At 39.9% G+C, this 16,832-nt stretch overlaps 1 protein-coding gene across 1 annotated transcript in view; it reads left to right on the top strand.

Moving 5' to 3' along the window:
- Positions 1 to 16,832, top strand: part of SYNJ2 (synaptojanin 2) — a 68,075-nt gene that overhangs the window by 33,428 nt on the left and 17,815 nt on the right. Inside the window, exons 7-15 of the mRNA XM_057364854.1 lie at positions 2,485 to 2,581; positions 5,522 to 5,694; positions 6,098 to 6,179; positions 6,407 to 6,556; positions 6,654 to 6,819; positions 8,610 to 8,801; positions 10,903 to 10,987; positions 12,231 to 12,371; positions 15,234 to 15,426. Of these exons, the coding sequence (XP_057220837.1) occupies positions 2,485 to 2,581; positions 5,522 to 5,694; positions 6,098 to 6,179; positions 6,407 to 6,556; positions 6,654 to 6,819; positions 8,610 to 8,801; positions 10,903 to 10,987; positions 12,231 to 12,371; positions 15,234 to 15,426 (1,279 nt within the window). The remainder of the gene's footprint in view (positions 1 to 2,484; positions 2,582 to 5,521; positions 5,695 to 6,097; positions 6,180 to 6,406; positions 6,557 to 6,653; positions 6,820 to 8,609; positions 8,802 to 10,902; positions 10,988 to 12,230; positions 12,372 to 15,233; positions 15,427 to 16,832) is intronic.

Genomic DNA, 16,832 nt, shown 5'->3' with positions numbered 1-16,832 from the left:
AGTACACAGAATATGTGTGCTTTGCTAGTGTGACCTGGGTAGTTAAAGCATAAACACTGCTTTCACACCATTTTGGATTTGTTTTTCTCATTGTTTTACTCCTATGCAGAAGTAGTAGTGCTTTATTCTGTGCCCAGTGCTGTATGATGCTATTATGCTGGTGATTTTTATTTTATGCAAAGACTGGCTTGTAAACCTTTTTAAACCATTAAGACTCTGTTAGTCAGCTGGAGATTGTAGGAAAAGACCTACATTGGTGTGATTCCTTTGAATGTCTGACTCGGAAGTGCTACCCTTTAAGGGCGTATTTCTACTGATACCCCTGGGAACAGTGCCTGAAAAGCRCATGAAGAATTTGGTCTGTGGTAAATTTTCACCTTTTAAGTGCCAGGTCATGTGATTAATTTTTGTTTTGGTTTGGTTTTGGCAAATCAGGGTGTATTTTGATTTTGGGTAAGGCCTCTTAATTACTGCAACTGTTAGCAAACAGGAAATTACTGAAATGGTTTTGCAACACTGAAGACCCCAAACAAGGATTAGAATCTAAAGGGACTATGCACCACAGCAGTCTCTGCTCCGGAGGTTCTTGGCCCACATTCTCTAAGCTTTTAAGGCTCTTAAATCCTACTGAATTCAAGTGCCTTTGAGACTCTTGGTCTCATGGTCGTCTGGTTCTGTGATAACTTCCCTGCTAGTGTCTCTGAAGCGCCATCTTAGACGTTTGCATTCCACAACAGAGACATTCATRTAAGAAAACAATAACTTATTCAGCRTCCTCTTGTACTACCCATGAAATTGAGAGTACCTCTCAGGAAGGAACAGCTCTGTAAGACCTTTTAGCCCTGACCCTAATATGACTGGTGAATAGCTTTCTCCTAAGAAACAGGAACACGAAGATCACCTTGCACTGTTTCTTCTTTCCCTTGTGCCTTTAAGTTAGATAAGTTACAGATCTCTTTGCATAAGAAATCTGCAAGAGGGAGTCCTTTGAAAATGGGCAAGGAATAAATGACTGTTTATATGGAAAAGTACTTCAGAATTTAACAACCTGCTACAGCTTCTCTGAGATGTTAGTTTAGCCTGTTACATTTAACCATGTGAGAAGTGGATGGTAATCTTGTTAGGTATTTTTTCATCCTCTCTCTCTCCCTGAGAAATCCACAGGGAGCTTTGCTCAGGGTACTCAAACAGGTGACTTCACCTTCAGTAGTTTTGTTGGAAGGAAACAACAYTAGCAAAGAGGTAGGATCCTGATGCTGGCATCAGAGGGGTGCAGCTGTATGGGAAGACTTGAATCACAGAGAACTGGTTGCAGAATCAAGAACACACCAGAAAATATATTTAGTCATGTTTCTTGAAGGCAAGGCTGATGACATCTTCTTTCTTTTCTCCCCTTCCATGGTTTTCTGTGTTACTTATTGCTGGTTAAAGGATTTAAAGAGTCATGTCAGAAGATGTGTTCTTGCTTTTTTTCTGACACTTTGCCATTATATGTTGTTTTGCAACATGTAATRACTTCTTATTTTTGTGAGTGTTCATCTTCTTTTTCTTACATATTTCTATCCRGCTTTCTCTTAAATACTATTACAGTGTTGTTTGTACAAAATGGAAATCAGCTTTAGAGTCTAATTCTTTCTTGATGAGCCAGAACAGCTTCTGTAGACCATGCATGCCAACATTGAAAAAGATGTATTGAGCAGAGAATGGGTATCTCAGCATCTGGCTAAAAACTCTTGACTTGAGAGTCCCTAAATGTCAGGCTTTGAGATTTTCATGACATAGACCAAAAAAAMCAGCCTACTTTATATTTATCCTGTTTTGTGCTTTTCCTGAAGAATCTGGGCCAGACAACTTGATTAAAAGGACCTTTGTTCTGATCCAGTGCAGCAGTTCTATGATTACTAATCTTCCTGCTTGGTTTGAGTTCACAGTGAGTGTCTCAGTGTTGCAGTAGCTCAGAGATATTTGAACCCTGTCACTTGTGACGTGTGTTTGGATCTCTCTGGCTTTGGCACTGGAGTCCTGGGCCCCAGTGCTGCTGCTGACTCTTAGTAGTCTCACCCCTGCAAGATGCCAGTCAATWTCTTTTGAAGTATAATACATTTCCCCTCTTCTTACCTTTTCTATGTAGTTGCCAGGCTAACAGCCAAGAGGTAGGARCATTAGGTAGGCAAAGCTAAGAGTAATATAAAATATTTGGGGCCTATTTCCTAAGGCACTTCTTTCTTTTAATTCAGTACAAAATACTGTAACTATTAATTGTGTACTTTCACCATTTTACTTTAATTACTTTAATTACTTTAATTTACTTTAATTACTTTTTACAATAATTGATTGCAAGGAAACTGAGGAACATGTCTGTAGAAGGTATGGCTGGAACTTTCTGCTGGATGAAACAACCAGTGATCTCTACATCTGTATTTTGAAAATGGCAGTAGGCAACATGGTTTTGTTTAGTACCTATTATGGTTGCTTTTGCTGTAGGCATATGATGCTTCTGAAAGAGCAGTATGGAAAACAAGTGATCGTTAACCTATTGGGAAGCAGAGGAGGAGAGGAGGTGCTCAACAGAGCTTTTAAGGTAAAAGCAATAATTTTCATTTTAACCACTCATTTCCCTTGAGCCCCCATGTCCTTCTGGCCCAGGAAGTGACGAATAGTAGATCTAAAGAAATTGTGTTAATTCTTTCCTACATGTTACATACGGAGAGTAGTGCTTCTTGGTCTAATGGCTTAATTTCCACCGCTTCCTTTCTGCTTACTTCTTCATACATTTGTGTACATTCTCTTTAAACAAACTTAAAAAGAAATTGCCTTAATACTCCTTAGAGTAGTTCACATTTGCAAAAGTGAATCACAGTCAGCTTTGACATTGTATGTAGCCACCTATGTCAGGGGCCMCCTGGGATTTCCAGAACTGCCTGGGAGCCAGGCTCTGAACCTCAATCACTGGGTGTAGTGACTTAGCATCACTAAGCTGTCTTGCTCTGATAGTAATGGGAAATAGCTATCTTGCACTGATTGTGTTGGGAATTGGCTGCCTGAGCACCAGATGACAGTTTGGTATATGGAGAGAGATTTTCCTGGCCCTTTAGTGTCCCTAGGCACAACTAATACCTGAAAGCAAGGATGTCAGACATTGTAAAACTGAAGCTCTGCTGAGTTCTAGTGTTGTATTCTCAGGGCTAGATTTTTAAAATTAGTGTGAACTTGAAGGCACTGACTGGCACTGAGTGGGATTTGCAGCAGTGTAATAGCTGCCTGAATCTGGCTGGAGGTTGATGGAAGTCTGCCTGCTTAAGTGCCTRTTGCTTTAGCAAACTGACATAGATACTTTGGAGTATATGTTCCTAAAACTAATCGTAGGATGATTTAAGTACACACCTGTAATAAGTGTTACGTGTATGTCATTGATAAAGAATGATACCAGCAATTCTGAGCTGAAATGTTTACTATGTGAAACTAAGCAAAATAAAAATTGTGGTTGAATAATACTGCCTGATTTCTTTCCCTCTGTTGTAATAGGAACTTACAGGGAGTGTTAAGTTTTTTGTCAGTTTTTCTGTGTGACTGTTTCCTTTTCCTGCAAAAGAGCTGGGAAGGACACTGCTTCCCCAGCAGAAAATRGCTAAGTGAAGGTCTCCCCTTGTACAGAATGTGGCCAAAGAAAGTGATTATGTCTAAAGCTTGCAAAGCAAGGAAGGCACAGTGGTGAAGTCTGGTCCTAGCTTCTGTTTTCAGCTTCTACTGAATTCYTGCATGACATGGCTAAACCTCTGTAATATTTTAATATCCCTCTCYTTAAAATAGTTTTTCTAGTTTGTTTTGCAAGCCCCATTGAAATTTAAAGGTAAAAGATRACCAATTCTGAAATGCTCAAATAACTTACATGGATAAAAATATTACATTTGTTGCCAATTTAATTTTCCCAAACTCTCACATCCATGCAGACTATGTTCATACAACCACAAAGTCAGAAACCGGGCATGTCTAGAATAAAGACCTTGAATTTGTTRATTTAATTTAAATAAAGACCTGTTTTGTTTAAATTGTTCAATTTTTTGCTTATTTTAAAAATAAATAAACTCTGAAAATGCCCTGTGAGCTCAAAGAATTTAAACTGACTCTCTGAAAACTGAAGTTTTGTATTAATTTAAAATGACTCCTTGGTCATTTTTTAATGGATGTTAGGAAAAAATATAGAGTTCATTTTACTTCTATGRTTTTAAAGGACTTGAATTAAAAATAAAGTAATTCATAGGAGTGTGATTAGGTTTGCAAGCTCGTCTCCTCTTCTGTCATTAGTTTCTCCATCTTTYTTTTGCTTTTATTTCTTCCTCTTCTCTGCACTCTTGCTTCAACCTTAATAATTCTTATCAGCACTGGGTCAAATTATTCTTTTAATTACTGCTGCTGGGCTCTCTTGCTCAGAATGGCATGGTTACCATTGATTTACTATTCATTATCTGTTACCTGTATCAGCTGCTACCAGACCAAAAATCAATACTGTTCCCAGGAAATGCTTTTCCTCCCCTAAGCATTCCCTGTAACACATGTAATTATGATTACAGTAAAAGCAGGGCTCTAGTGTAGAGTTGCAAATACTCTGACAATAATTTATACCAGGCAGTAGGTAAATGTCATCCTCAAGTGCATTACTAGTGCCAACATCTGTAAGGGCAGATTGGGGTGTCAGCAGTAACAGTCTAATGAAATACATTTTACAGGTCTCTTTCCAAGCACTGCCTTTACATTTGTTTCTGCAGGAAAGGSTTAATGGCTTACTTAATACAATTATGCTGGTGTAACTGCTACCTGTACACTTTTAATGTAATACCAGATTTGTATTGTCCAGTGTGTGTCACAAYGTAAGTGGAGAAAAGCGTCCATCTCTCGGAGTGAGAATGTGCAAGACRGGGGAGAATAGACAAAGGCTTGAATAGTTGGACTTAATGTAGTGGTTCTGGCTTTCTGGTGGAGAACAGGATGTATTATTGTTGTATCTATTGCAGATACCTTAATGAAATTTGTGATGATTACACAAATTCATGTGAGGTCATTGATACTGGAGATTAAATAGTGAGGCTATCTGTGCCTCTTCTTTCACTTCTGCAGTTTGCCACAAACACTTTATAGCACGTTTCCTAGGATGTAATTCCTTACTTATTACCTCCCCCTGAGCCTGCCTAGAGCATTGCTGTTGCTGTCCACCCTCATGTACAGAGGAAGCAGCAGCCCACTGCTGCAGGGCTGCTACCAGCCAAGGCACAATTCTGATGTGTACTTTGCAGTTACAGTTGGAGTTTCCCTGCAGGAAAATTGGGTTCTAACAGTCAGGTTTACTTCTGTGAAGAAAACAAATGGGGAACTTCAGTTGCTCTTTTCATGTGTCGCCTTTTAAAAGTCACTATGAACTATGTGAGTAACATTCAAGGCTTATTAATGATAGAAGCGTGGTGGTGTGAATCCTTATATGTGGCTTGAGCAGGATTTGTTTTCCTTCATTCTCTAATCTAAACAGAAACTGCTATGGGCCTCTTCCCATGCGGAAGACACTCCCATGATAAACTTTGACTACCACCAATTTGCAAAAGGTGGGAAACCTGAGAAACTAGAAAATTTGCTGGGGCCTCAGCTGAAGTTGCACTGGGAAGACTTTGGAATCTTCGCAAAGGGCAAGCATGTAAGTCCATGGTGAGTGTCTCTACCCCTCTGTCCCGGTGGTGCTGGGCGCTGCTTGTCCCGGTTTCCCAGGTTTCTTGCTGTGTTTGGACCATGACCCTAAAAGACCATCTTGAAATACAGTTCTGAGACAGAGTATAGTCTTGGTGCTAAATCAGTGATTTGGCTTAATTGCATCTCCATGGTTTCAAATCTGCAAATTTACTAGCATATGGATTTGCTAATATAGTGTTGCAGATGTAGTCAAGTAATTAGATGTGTTAATGGAATATGTTGTGCACAATGTGCTTCCACATCAAAATGYGGGTGGGTGTATTCAGGCTGAACATTTGATGATCTTGTTCAATCAATTCATGTTTAGATGTTATTTTAAAATAAACCATTTTCTTCTCCTTCCTCTTGTGTTTGGTTGCAGTCTGCAGAAAGGTACTTTTCGAATGAATTGTTTGGACTGCGTGGATCGTTCTAATAGTGTACAGTCCTTCGTTGCATTGGAGGTGAGTTTGTCAGAGGACCTTCTGTGGGATGTCTGTAGTGCATGTGTTGGCTATTCCATGATGAAAGACAGGAAAGTGTCTGTAAGTCTCAGTTATGCGAGTTTGTCTTGCCATCTCTATGATACACAATGGTGCTGGCTGAAATACTGAGGATAAAAAGCAAAAGGACATTTAAAAACAATGTTGGTTTCTTTTTTGTTTTTTTTCTCCTTCTGCACCTAATCCAGATACTGCTCACTCAATTAGAGAGCCTTGGTTTGAATTCTAAACCTATAATTGAACGCTTTGTGGAATCTTACAAGGAAATGTGGACTCTCAATGGTCACAATCTGTGCAGAGTATTTAGTGGCAGTCGTGCCCTTGAGGGGAAGAACAAGGTAAAGAAAAACAGCAAAACTGTTTATTTACAAGTAAAGAATGATGTTCTATTTACTCTTCYGTGTCACTTACACTGATCATTCCTGTCTGATGTAGGTTGGGAAGCTTAAGGATGGTGCCCGCTCTGTGTCTCGGACCATCCAGTCAAATTTCTTTGATCCAGTAAAGCAGGAAGCCATTGAGTTGTTGCTCATGGGTGACTTCTTCCGTGAGGAATATGCAGATAAAGGCAAGATGCTCATGGACCAGACTGCACTGCTGGGTAAAGCCAGTGTAAATCCTTTGCTTTTCTTTTGTGTCTGCTTTTAGCTGTCAGATATAAGCAATTGTACCCTTTTGGAAAAAAAGAAAATCAATAAATAATCTACTTTTGTACAGATCTGTTGTTTAAAGCAGTACTTTCAAGTGAACACAGCACAGCTCTGTGTGTTTTAATTCCACTGTGCTTATTTCTCATATTTTGTTTTGAACTTTTGACTGTGTTTGTCTGCTCTTTGCTGGTGATATCCTCTGACAGTTTAGAGTTGGACCAGAGGGAAGGATTTTAGGGCTATATTCCCAGTCTGGTCCTGTCTGAGTTTTTCTTGAGGAAGTCTCTTGAGCTCAGCCTTTTTATCTCCTTATTCGTGTCCTTGCTGTTTGCACCTGCTTTTAGCCATTTGGATCTTTAAAGGCAAATGTCTGTTATTTTGGCTCCTTTCCTGCTTTATTCCAGGGCTCTGATAGTCCACAATGTACACACATTGTTTGTACCCCTCTAGAATAAATCCAGCTCTCTCTGAGAAGATATTTACATATAAAATATAGTATCATTTCACCCACAAGCTGTATTGGCTGGCCAGTTTACTGCAGAGAATCATTCAGCACCACTTCAATCCTGGGCTTGTTCCCTGATATGGACCACAAAGAAAATATAAATAACTTCTCTATGCCTGACTGTCAGTGCAAGTTGGGTAGTTTAAGATTGCTTACACAGCAAGAACACACTGCTAATTTTCTRTACTCAGCAAAATAAGTGAATACAGCAGTTTCCTGAGCCACGACAGTGCTGGAGATGTACTGATGTGAGACTCTGTGCTGCACTCTGTCTTTCCTTCCACATTCTGAATTTCTCAGGGCTTCAGTTTAAGCTGTAACTTGTGACATGCTTGATTGCTTGTCCTGTTCTCAGGAGTAGARTTCATTGTCTTTCTAGTGTCTGGTATAGTGTTGTGTTTTGGATTTAATATGAGACTAATGAGTGAGCAAGTGAGTGTGTGGTGCTTTGTTGCCAGTTGCGTTTAAACCACGGCAGGTTGGTAGCTTCTCATGCTCTCCCACTCACAAGGGTGGAGGGCCACAAGAAGCTGGGAGGGGACTCAGCCAGTATGGTTGACTCCAACTGGCCAAAGGAATATTCTGTATTATATGATGTCATGCTTGGTACATAAACTGTGGGGGGAAAGCTGACTGTTGGCCACTGCTTTGGGACGGGCTGGGCATTGGTAGGGGAGCAGTGAACAATTGCATTGTGCCACAATTTTTTTGTATATTCGAATTAGTCTATTTTTTTTTCCCTTTTCTGTCCGCTTAAACTGTCTTTATCTCAATCCRTGAGTTTTCTCACTTTTACTCTTGCAGCTCTCTCCTACATTTTGCTGCGGGGGCAGGGAGTGAGCGAATGGCTGGGATAAGCACTACTAAGTCATAGTTGCCCAATGGGTTTAAACCATGACAGTGGTGTATACAAAACTGAAAAGATTATGGGAGATAGAAGGATTTTTTTGCATATTACTTGAAGAAGTACAGAAAGATGTATGCTGAAAGTGAGTGACTAGCTCTTCCCAAGCTTTCGAAGGGTGTCTGGTTTCTGGAAGAGAAATTTGCACACATCAACCCCAGTTACCTTGTAGCTGTTGCCATTGCCATAGGAGTTATTCCCTGCCTTTTGTATTGTTGCTGCTAGGGTAAAGTCTATTTCACAGTGACTGTGCTGCTGCTGTCTGGACGGTTTCTGTCCTTTAACAGCACATTCTTTTACACTCCATCTTTCTCTCTCCCCTCTTCTGTCAGTAACTCCAAGTATTTTGAAGGCCATGTCAGAGCGTCAGTTTGAATTCACAAGCTCCAAGCGTGTTCGTATTGCCACGGGGACCTGGAACGTGAATGGGGGAAAGCAGTTTCGAAGCAACATCCTTGGAACCAGTGAGCTGACAGACTGGCTGCTGGATTCTCCCAAGCTCTCAGGAGTTTCAGAATTTCAAGGTGAGACTTCACAGACATAATGTGTAAGCAGTATTTGCTGGCATCTCTAGAGACGGTGAGTGGGGACACGAGATTTGACCAGCCTTTCAAAGGCRGTGCATCTTAGAGGGCATTTTGTGTCAGTTCTTAAGAATGTATTCAGCTCCTCCATGCTTCTGCTGCCTCCCTGCATAAGAGGAATGGTGTGTGAAGAACTCTGACAGACAGAGTGCTTTGAACTCTTTGAAACAGTCCATGTGACTGTTTTGAACCTTCASCAGGTCAGAATTCAGAGCTCTCTTTCATGCCATCATGGGATGTATCTGCCTTCTCTGTACCCCATAGTGCAGTCATTTGTTTCTTCCGTATCTCTGTTCTTTGTTCTTTATCATGAGTGGGAGCTACATGCTTAGGTGCCATTAGAACATCTCCTTTGTCTCTCATCTGGAGCTAAATATRTCTGTATAATCTGGACTACGAGCTTTTCTGGAAATGTTACTATCCAAGCCTTCAGACAAAAAGATTTACTTTGTTGAAGGTGATACTTCCTTTCTTTAGAAGTGCAAAAAACTCTTATGCTTCTGGTTTGCTGAAATTGGCTACTGAATTCCTTATTTATGGAACAAAGTCAGGTGTTGTAATTGATTTACTTTTTTTTTTTTTAAGGTAAATGAGAAGAGACATTCTGTCATTTAAAAATTCAGTTGCAAAACTATGGTAAARTCCCTGCTTTTGTTGTTGCAGTGGAACACTTAGTTTCCTGCAGGCATCACAGGGATAGTCCTAAACTCGTAGCTAAGGAATACATTACTCAAATCTTGGCTCCTTTATACAAGTTGTTTAACTTGAACCCTTAGTTCCTGAGTTGTATTTGATTAGGTGCAGACCATTGTATTYTGAGCAGCTTGGGTAAGGGATTAGTCCAGTCCAGTCTGTTTCGAAACACTTCAGATGCATTAGCAATGACTATGCCCAGGATACTAAAATTTGTTGAGAGCCTGTCACGTATTAGCCTTGCCAACCTGAGAGTAGCAGAGGAGCAGAACTACATGGTACAGGCAACCATGACGTGGTAGCTGTAAGCAGCTTCTGTAAGAGGGCTGAGTTATGTGCATGGGCAGAGCTAAGGYGCGACCATGCACGTGTCTGTATCTGTGTTAATGTCAGTGCAGTGCCTACACAAATGGACAAATGTTCAAAGACAAATGTCCAAAAATATTTATGGGAAATACATGTGACAGTATTAACCAGCCTGTCTGGTTAAGCCAGTAAAGGAGGCTTGCTGTCCTGCTAGTTTCACCCTTGTGTCTACAGAGTTGCTGCATATTTTACTTTTTGTTTGTGATTTCTGAGTCAGATCTGGTTTAGGTTCCTATGTTTGTCTATATTTAGATTTTCATGTTGAATAAAGTTACTGTTACCATGGTCATATGACACTTAAAAAAAATAAAAATCCTTTAGGCAGTGGACAGACCTGTGAACAGATTTGTTTCGCACTATTGTATGCGAGCATCCATACAGATGTATGGAGTAATATCCACAGAGCTGGGGAAGAGGGGATCATTGTGCTCTAGGGTGACCTAACCTTATATACAGGTGATTTAAGAAGGGCTTGGAAGAAAGAAGGCAAGGAGAAACTTTGAAGGCTTCCTTAAACTGCTAGATAAATTCACTGAAGGCRTTGAAATGGAGGTGACATTCTGGTGTGTGGATTTACAATTAAATTTACAATTAAATTTATACATAAGGATCTGTGTCAGAAAGGAGGAGCACGTTGGGTAAAATGACAGGTGGGTAAAGGATGGTGAATAGTGAGCTGTTGTGGCTCTGGTAATGAGTGGGGTGGGGGAGAGATATCTTAACATTGCTATAATATAATGTTCTCTTCTGAACTGCTTCCTGCAAGAGACCAACTGGTGGGAGAAATGCAGGRAAAAAATTCAGAGGAACTGCAGGGGTTGTTTTATGAGATTAGATTAAAGGAGCTATGAATATGTATAGCTTGGCAGGGGATATACAAGATAGAGCTACAGGAAGGATCTCTGACAGAAATTAGAATACAAGTCATTAGCAGAAACAACAAAATAGTAATTCTGCTATGACTTTTCCTTCCTGCCAACAGATGATGATAACTGCCCTCCCGACATATTTGCAGTGGGATTTGAAGAGATGGTTGAGTTAAGTGCAGGCAATATTGTGAATGCCAGGTAAGTAAAAAAAACCAAACAAAATCAACAACAAAAATCCCAAACCAATCAACCTAAAAAACTAACCAACCAACYGAACAAACAAACAAAACCCCTACAAAAAAACACAGTCTGCCCCAAAGGAAAAGGCCATGTTCATTTTTATGGTCACATGTATRGAATACTCCCTTCCAAGTTTGTGGCTTGAACCATAGCTGGAAATGTGTTTCCCATTAACAAATGTCACTGGGATTGTGTTGAAAGTGCTCTTTCTCTATGAACTTCTCTACAGTACAATACACTGTGTTTGCTCAGTCTCTTTAGTCTTTATGTTGGCAGAGAAGAATTCTGATGGTTGAAATTGATTTAATACTTGTCCTTAAAACTCTGTCTGCTGTTTGAAAAATRTGCTCCATGACTACAAACCTAATTGGCATTCATACTGGAATTCTAAAATTGTCTAAAAATGTCTCTGTGGCTAATTGTATTTGTGAAAACTATGGCCAGAGAAGAAATTAAATGCAAAGCCTGAGGTTGGCATATCAGCGTGTACAGTAGGCTGTTGTGTTTACTGGTCCTTTCAAATCTGAATGGGGGTGGAACCCTGAAGAGCATGTTTCCAATGCTGATTCATCAGGCTGACCAGTTATTTGTCTGGTTTGGGAATGACGAGTAACAGCAGTGCTTAGCATGGCTGCTGGGCTGGCATGGTACATTTGCATGGATACGTTGATTTTGGGGAAAAGGAAAAGTTAGATCCACTTAAGTGAAGGTATGTGCACCCATTCACAAACCTTAGCTAAGAACAGACAACAGCTGTGGGTACCCAGTCACCTTCCAGTCAGAAAAAATACAGAGAAGATCTCCTCTTCACTGTGAGCATAAGAAATCTTACAAGTCATGAAATTAGTGTGGAAATCTGTTTTTACAGTAATGATTGCTATAATCAGCTTCCAGTTTTCCCCTGTGAATGGGTGTGTACAATGTCATGTGAGTGCAGATTTTCTAAGTGTGGTAGGCAAAATCCCTCACACATCCAAAGCAGGATAGCTCTATTTGTGTGCTGTGCCTGAGCTCACTGACCCTGCGAATTCAGGGCTGGCTTACAAGGAGGTGTTAYCAGTCTCTGCCACGCATCCTACAGCACTTCAAGTTCTACAGCCTAATGGGACTTCTGTAAACCTAAGRCACAGTTAATCTGTTCATTTTATTGACTGTACGTGGTTTGTTTTGATTCCATTAAATGATTTTATGTTTGTTCCAGTACAACGAATAGAAAAATGTGGGGAGAGCAGCTTCAAAAAGCCATTTCCAGGACTCATCGCTACATCCAGCTGACATCAGCACAGCTTGTTGGTGTTTGTCTTTTCATCTTTGTACGACCGTATCATGTCCCCTTCATCAGGTAAAAAAATAACAAAACCAAATCAAACAAAAAATACAGAACCCCCCACAAAACCCACCAAAACAAAAAAAAAAAACAACCCACCCTAAAGCAAAAATAACCTAACAAAAACAATAAAGCTAAAACCCAGCCTGTGTGTTCAGTAACATCCTGCTGCTGGAGTGTGGTCAGAGAGCATTGGGAGTGATTTCTGAGCTTGGTGGGAGTCATGCAAACCTGGATTCTGATCTTTGCTCAGCATGGGAGAGAAGTGTGCTTGCAGGCAGCAGTAGTCTGGAGTCCATCTCCATGGGTAGTACAAAGGCAGCCTCATTACCTTTCTCCAGTTAATCTGAAGAGCCAGGCATGCTCCAGGTGGGCAGTCAGGRTGGAGCAGCTTGTATGGGTGCTATCTTTCTGGAAAAGGAAAGATACTTCTGGGCTAGTACAGCCAAGAGTGTTGCACCGAATGAATGTAAGTGCCTCTGCCTGAAGGGCAGGTTTTATCTTCTAGACCTGTCCATACTGTTTCCTTATGCAAACAGGGGTAGTTCTAGACCTGAAAAGAATGGTGGACAAGGTGGAAAGGCAGACAAAAGAAAGAGTTATTTTACTCCTGGACATTTTAGAGACTTGAGAGGTAAGAGAACCTACAGTATTTGTCTCTCCCAGATGTCATGAGAACCAGAACTGTGTTCCTTGTCAGGAGGGTGCAGRGCTGTTTATCCTCAGCTTACTGGCTCAGCTGTCCCTGGAGAGTGACCAAACTCCTCCTAGAAGATTACCAGCCCACAGAGATACTTGCATAAAAATGCCTTTGCTGTGGGCAGGAATTATGCAGGCTAAGTGTAAATAGCTAGGAAATGAATAATTAGCCAAAACTATCTTTGGTGATGTCTGATCTTAAAGCCCCCAATGATGCAAGCACTCCTCTCTACCCCATATTAGGACACAGATTGGCCACTGCATTTTGTGATTAAAATACCAAAAACTGCCTCTTTCTTCCCTGTGATCTCATATCTGCTGAAAAGATCAGAACAGAGCTTGTGCAACATCAAGTGCTGTAGGCCAGGCAGAGCARTGCAATCCAGGTAACTCTGATGGTCTTGCATTGCTGCTTTCCAGTACTCTTTCTTCAAAATTATTTTAGAAAATTAATTTTTTTGCTACTATGAAGTAGTCCAGAGGAGAACTGTTTCTCTCCGTTCTTGACTTTTCACCAGGCTTACAAAAAATTGAGTAATCCAGTAGAAAACACAGAGTTTAAATGGAAATTAAAAGCAGAACAGAACAGTGGCTCTGTCACAGTTGTCAAACTGCCAGAAATTGGATGTAGCCATTTGAAACTCAAGATTAAAAGAGAAGGGTTCTAGTGGCCAAGTTTCATCATTTAATGCAAATATGCTGCTATGTGTTATGTGAGCATAATCAAACCTAACCTGTATGCTTGTATAGTTTTTCCCATAGGAAAGGAAAAGTGATCAGAAGTGCAAAAAATTACTTCTTTGCTTACAGAGATTGAAGAGATTTAGACAGAAAATAGAGAATAGAGAAATAATAYGACACAATAGCTGGTTTATACAGCAGTGAAAGGATTGATGAAATACAAGCAGTTGAATTTACAGTGGGTTATCTCAGCATAACCTTTGCCGTAAATGCAGATCGGTTGAATATTAGGAGATGACTAGGCAGCCAGTAGGAAAGGAGAACTCTTTATAGGGTAAAAAGACTGAAGATGTGCTTCTGTAGGTGTGCTTAAAATCCATTGTTTCATAGAAAACTTTGATGTTCTTCCTTTGCCTCCCTGAGGGTGTCTTCTGGTGGTGTCCTGCTGTCAGAAATAGACAGGAAATTAAAGAGGGAGAAAAAAAGTACTAAAGATGGGGGAGGAAGGGAGAAGAAAATGAAGGGGGTAGGGAAAGGGGTCCTGTAACATCTTGCATTATTTAGATCAAGAATTTCTGAGAATAACTCAAATAAGGCTTAGCAGTTTTCTGCATGTCCATCTTAAAATGAGTATTATTCTAGTCAGATCTGCTTGACTTCTTCTCTGGAAAGTAAAATTTTCTCACATTTTACTTGACATGCATGGTGCTGGGGTTGGCTACAACAATGATCTCATCATTTACTTATCTGGTCAGACAGCCATGCTTTGTTCTTAGAGTAGTCTGGCTATTTGGGAGAAATTATCCTTAGAGCAGGTGGTCAGCTTTATCAAGTTACCTTTTATAGTGAGGTGTATGCTAATCATCACATTGAAATACTAATTAATAACAACATGGAGACCTTAATCAATTTGTCATCAGTATAGAATTCATTTTAGGAGCTATATATAAATAGCTGTATCAAATAATCGCCAACTTTATCACATCTGATTTAATGAATTATGGGTTATGATCTGTTGTTCTTTAATTAAATGGAAAATTCATTACGAACAGCAAAGTTGGGTTTCAACACATATGAACACTAAATTGTTAAYGGTCTGAAAAGCAGATTCCCATATGTTCAAAAGTAAAAGGAAACATAATCATAAATTTAGTTATTGTCATTATTTTAAGGGTYGTGGTAGAGGTAAACTTGAAAAGTATATTCTAAAAAAATTCTCAGTATTTCAGAAATAAGATCTTGTTGGTCTGTTTAAAGGAGAAAAATATTTTCAAATAGATTTATTTCTGTATTGTTATATTGTACTTAATTTGAAATGTAAGTACATGAACATCAAGAAACTGAAAGATGTGTCTAAAAGCAGCAAGCTTTCTAGAGGGGAGAAGACATGGCACTGTAAACTGTCTTTTCCCTTTATGCTGCAGTCAAAGTTAATTGAATGTTTGTCCCTGAAGCCCTTTACTCTGTTCTCTTTCTATTTTTTTTTTTGTAATGCAGGGATGTAGCAATAGACACTGTGAAGACAGGAATGGGAGGAAAAGCTGGAAATAAAGGGGCAGTGAGCATTCGTTTTCAATTCTATAGTACCAGTTTCTGCTTTATATGCAGTCACTTGACGGCTGGGCAGACTCAGGTGAAAGAGAGGAATGAAGATTATAAAGAAATCACACARAAACTCAGCTTCCCAATGGTAAGTATAGATGTACGTATGCTAGAAACATTGGAGATAAAGGTGCTATCTTTACATCATGAAAGTTGGTCTTAGGCTGTCTTGGATGACAGCTCTTCAAAGAAGGCACCCCGGTGCCACAAAAGAAAATGGTAAACAAAATGTTAACAAATARATAAATAGGTAAATAAAGAAATAAAAACCATTCTGTTTCACAGAAGACTAGATACCACCCATTATAGCATTTGCTTTACAAAAGTACTACTCCTTTCATAAAACAATTTCTCCCATGCTTGCAAAGTCCTTGGCTTCGCACAGTTTTTGATCTTTCAGACCTGCAACTTAACTGACAAGTCTGTAAGGCTCCATGGATAAGCTCTGGGTGACTGGTGGTAGAGCTGGAGAGCACGATATTGATAGCTCTTGCTGGCTCTAGTTAGTGAGAATTCCTGAAAGACCATCCATGCCATTCAGTACAGCAATGCCTTGRCTGCTTCTGGTCGGGTAATATGTCACTTCTTGGTCACTGTCATGGTACCCTCTGTTCCCTTTGTTTTGTCCTTGTGAATGTGTCACTCTCAAGGAACTGCTGGCTTCCCTCAGAGCGTTGCAAGTAGGAACCACTGGTCTCTGTGAATAACTTTTCTCCTAAATTGTGTCAAATGAGTCACCCTAGTGTTTTAATTTCAGCTTGTCTCCTCAGGCCAGTAGATAACCCATGGGATTTGGTAGGGCTCCTTTGCGTCCCTTAATGTTGATTTTTTTWAAATTTACACAACACCTTCTTTCTTGGACCTCTCTGGAAAGGTTCTAAGCCAGGGAGGGTTTGGACCAGTTTGTGTGTTCTAGTTAGTCAGCAAAAAATGACATTTAGCTTGCAAAGTATAAAATTTTACCTTCCTGTTGTTTGTAAGGTTTRGAGGCTTGGCACGTGCAGCATATCAATCAGTTGTTTTATGTAGGAGCTAATACTGACAGAYTGGAGATCCTGCATAGGTCTGTTCCAAACGGCCATAAAGTTGTGCTTATGGTAGTTTTTCCTTCTCATACCTCGTTAACTACTTGATATCCTTTACACTTACAGTAGCTGAAGTGTGTATAATACATATAAAGAGTGCCCTCTAGTGCTGAGACAGCCACAGTCAGGAACATTTCCCTTATGAATCTCTGGGGTTTACAGGTTTATAGCTGAACTGGGGAGGGAAGACTGGTTGGAGGATAGGATGCTAAATTTAGGGCTGGAGTGAATTTTCATGGACGTTTTATTTCATTACCTTTACAAAACTGTGACGTACACATAAGATCAAATTTGGAGCTTGTTCTTACTCAGGAGCTTTGTTGCTAAATTTGCCTTGGTACCAGAAGCACATTTTGTGTTATATTTAGAATATGTAAATATATAATAGATGCATGTGAAATGTGTTCAG

Source organism: Malurus melanocephalus, unplaced genomic scaffold, assembly GCF_030028575.1.
Source record: "Malurus melanocephalus ecotype Western Australia unplaced genomic scaffold, MMel_1.1 scaffold_43, whole genome shotgun sequence".
Classification (NCBI taxonomy): Eukaryota; Metazoa; Chordata; class Aves; order Passeriformes; family Maluridae; genus Malurus; species Malurus melanocephalus.
The sequence above is the reverse complement of the archived record's forward strand: the minus strand, read 5'-3'. Positions and strand labels throughout refer to the sequence as shown.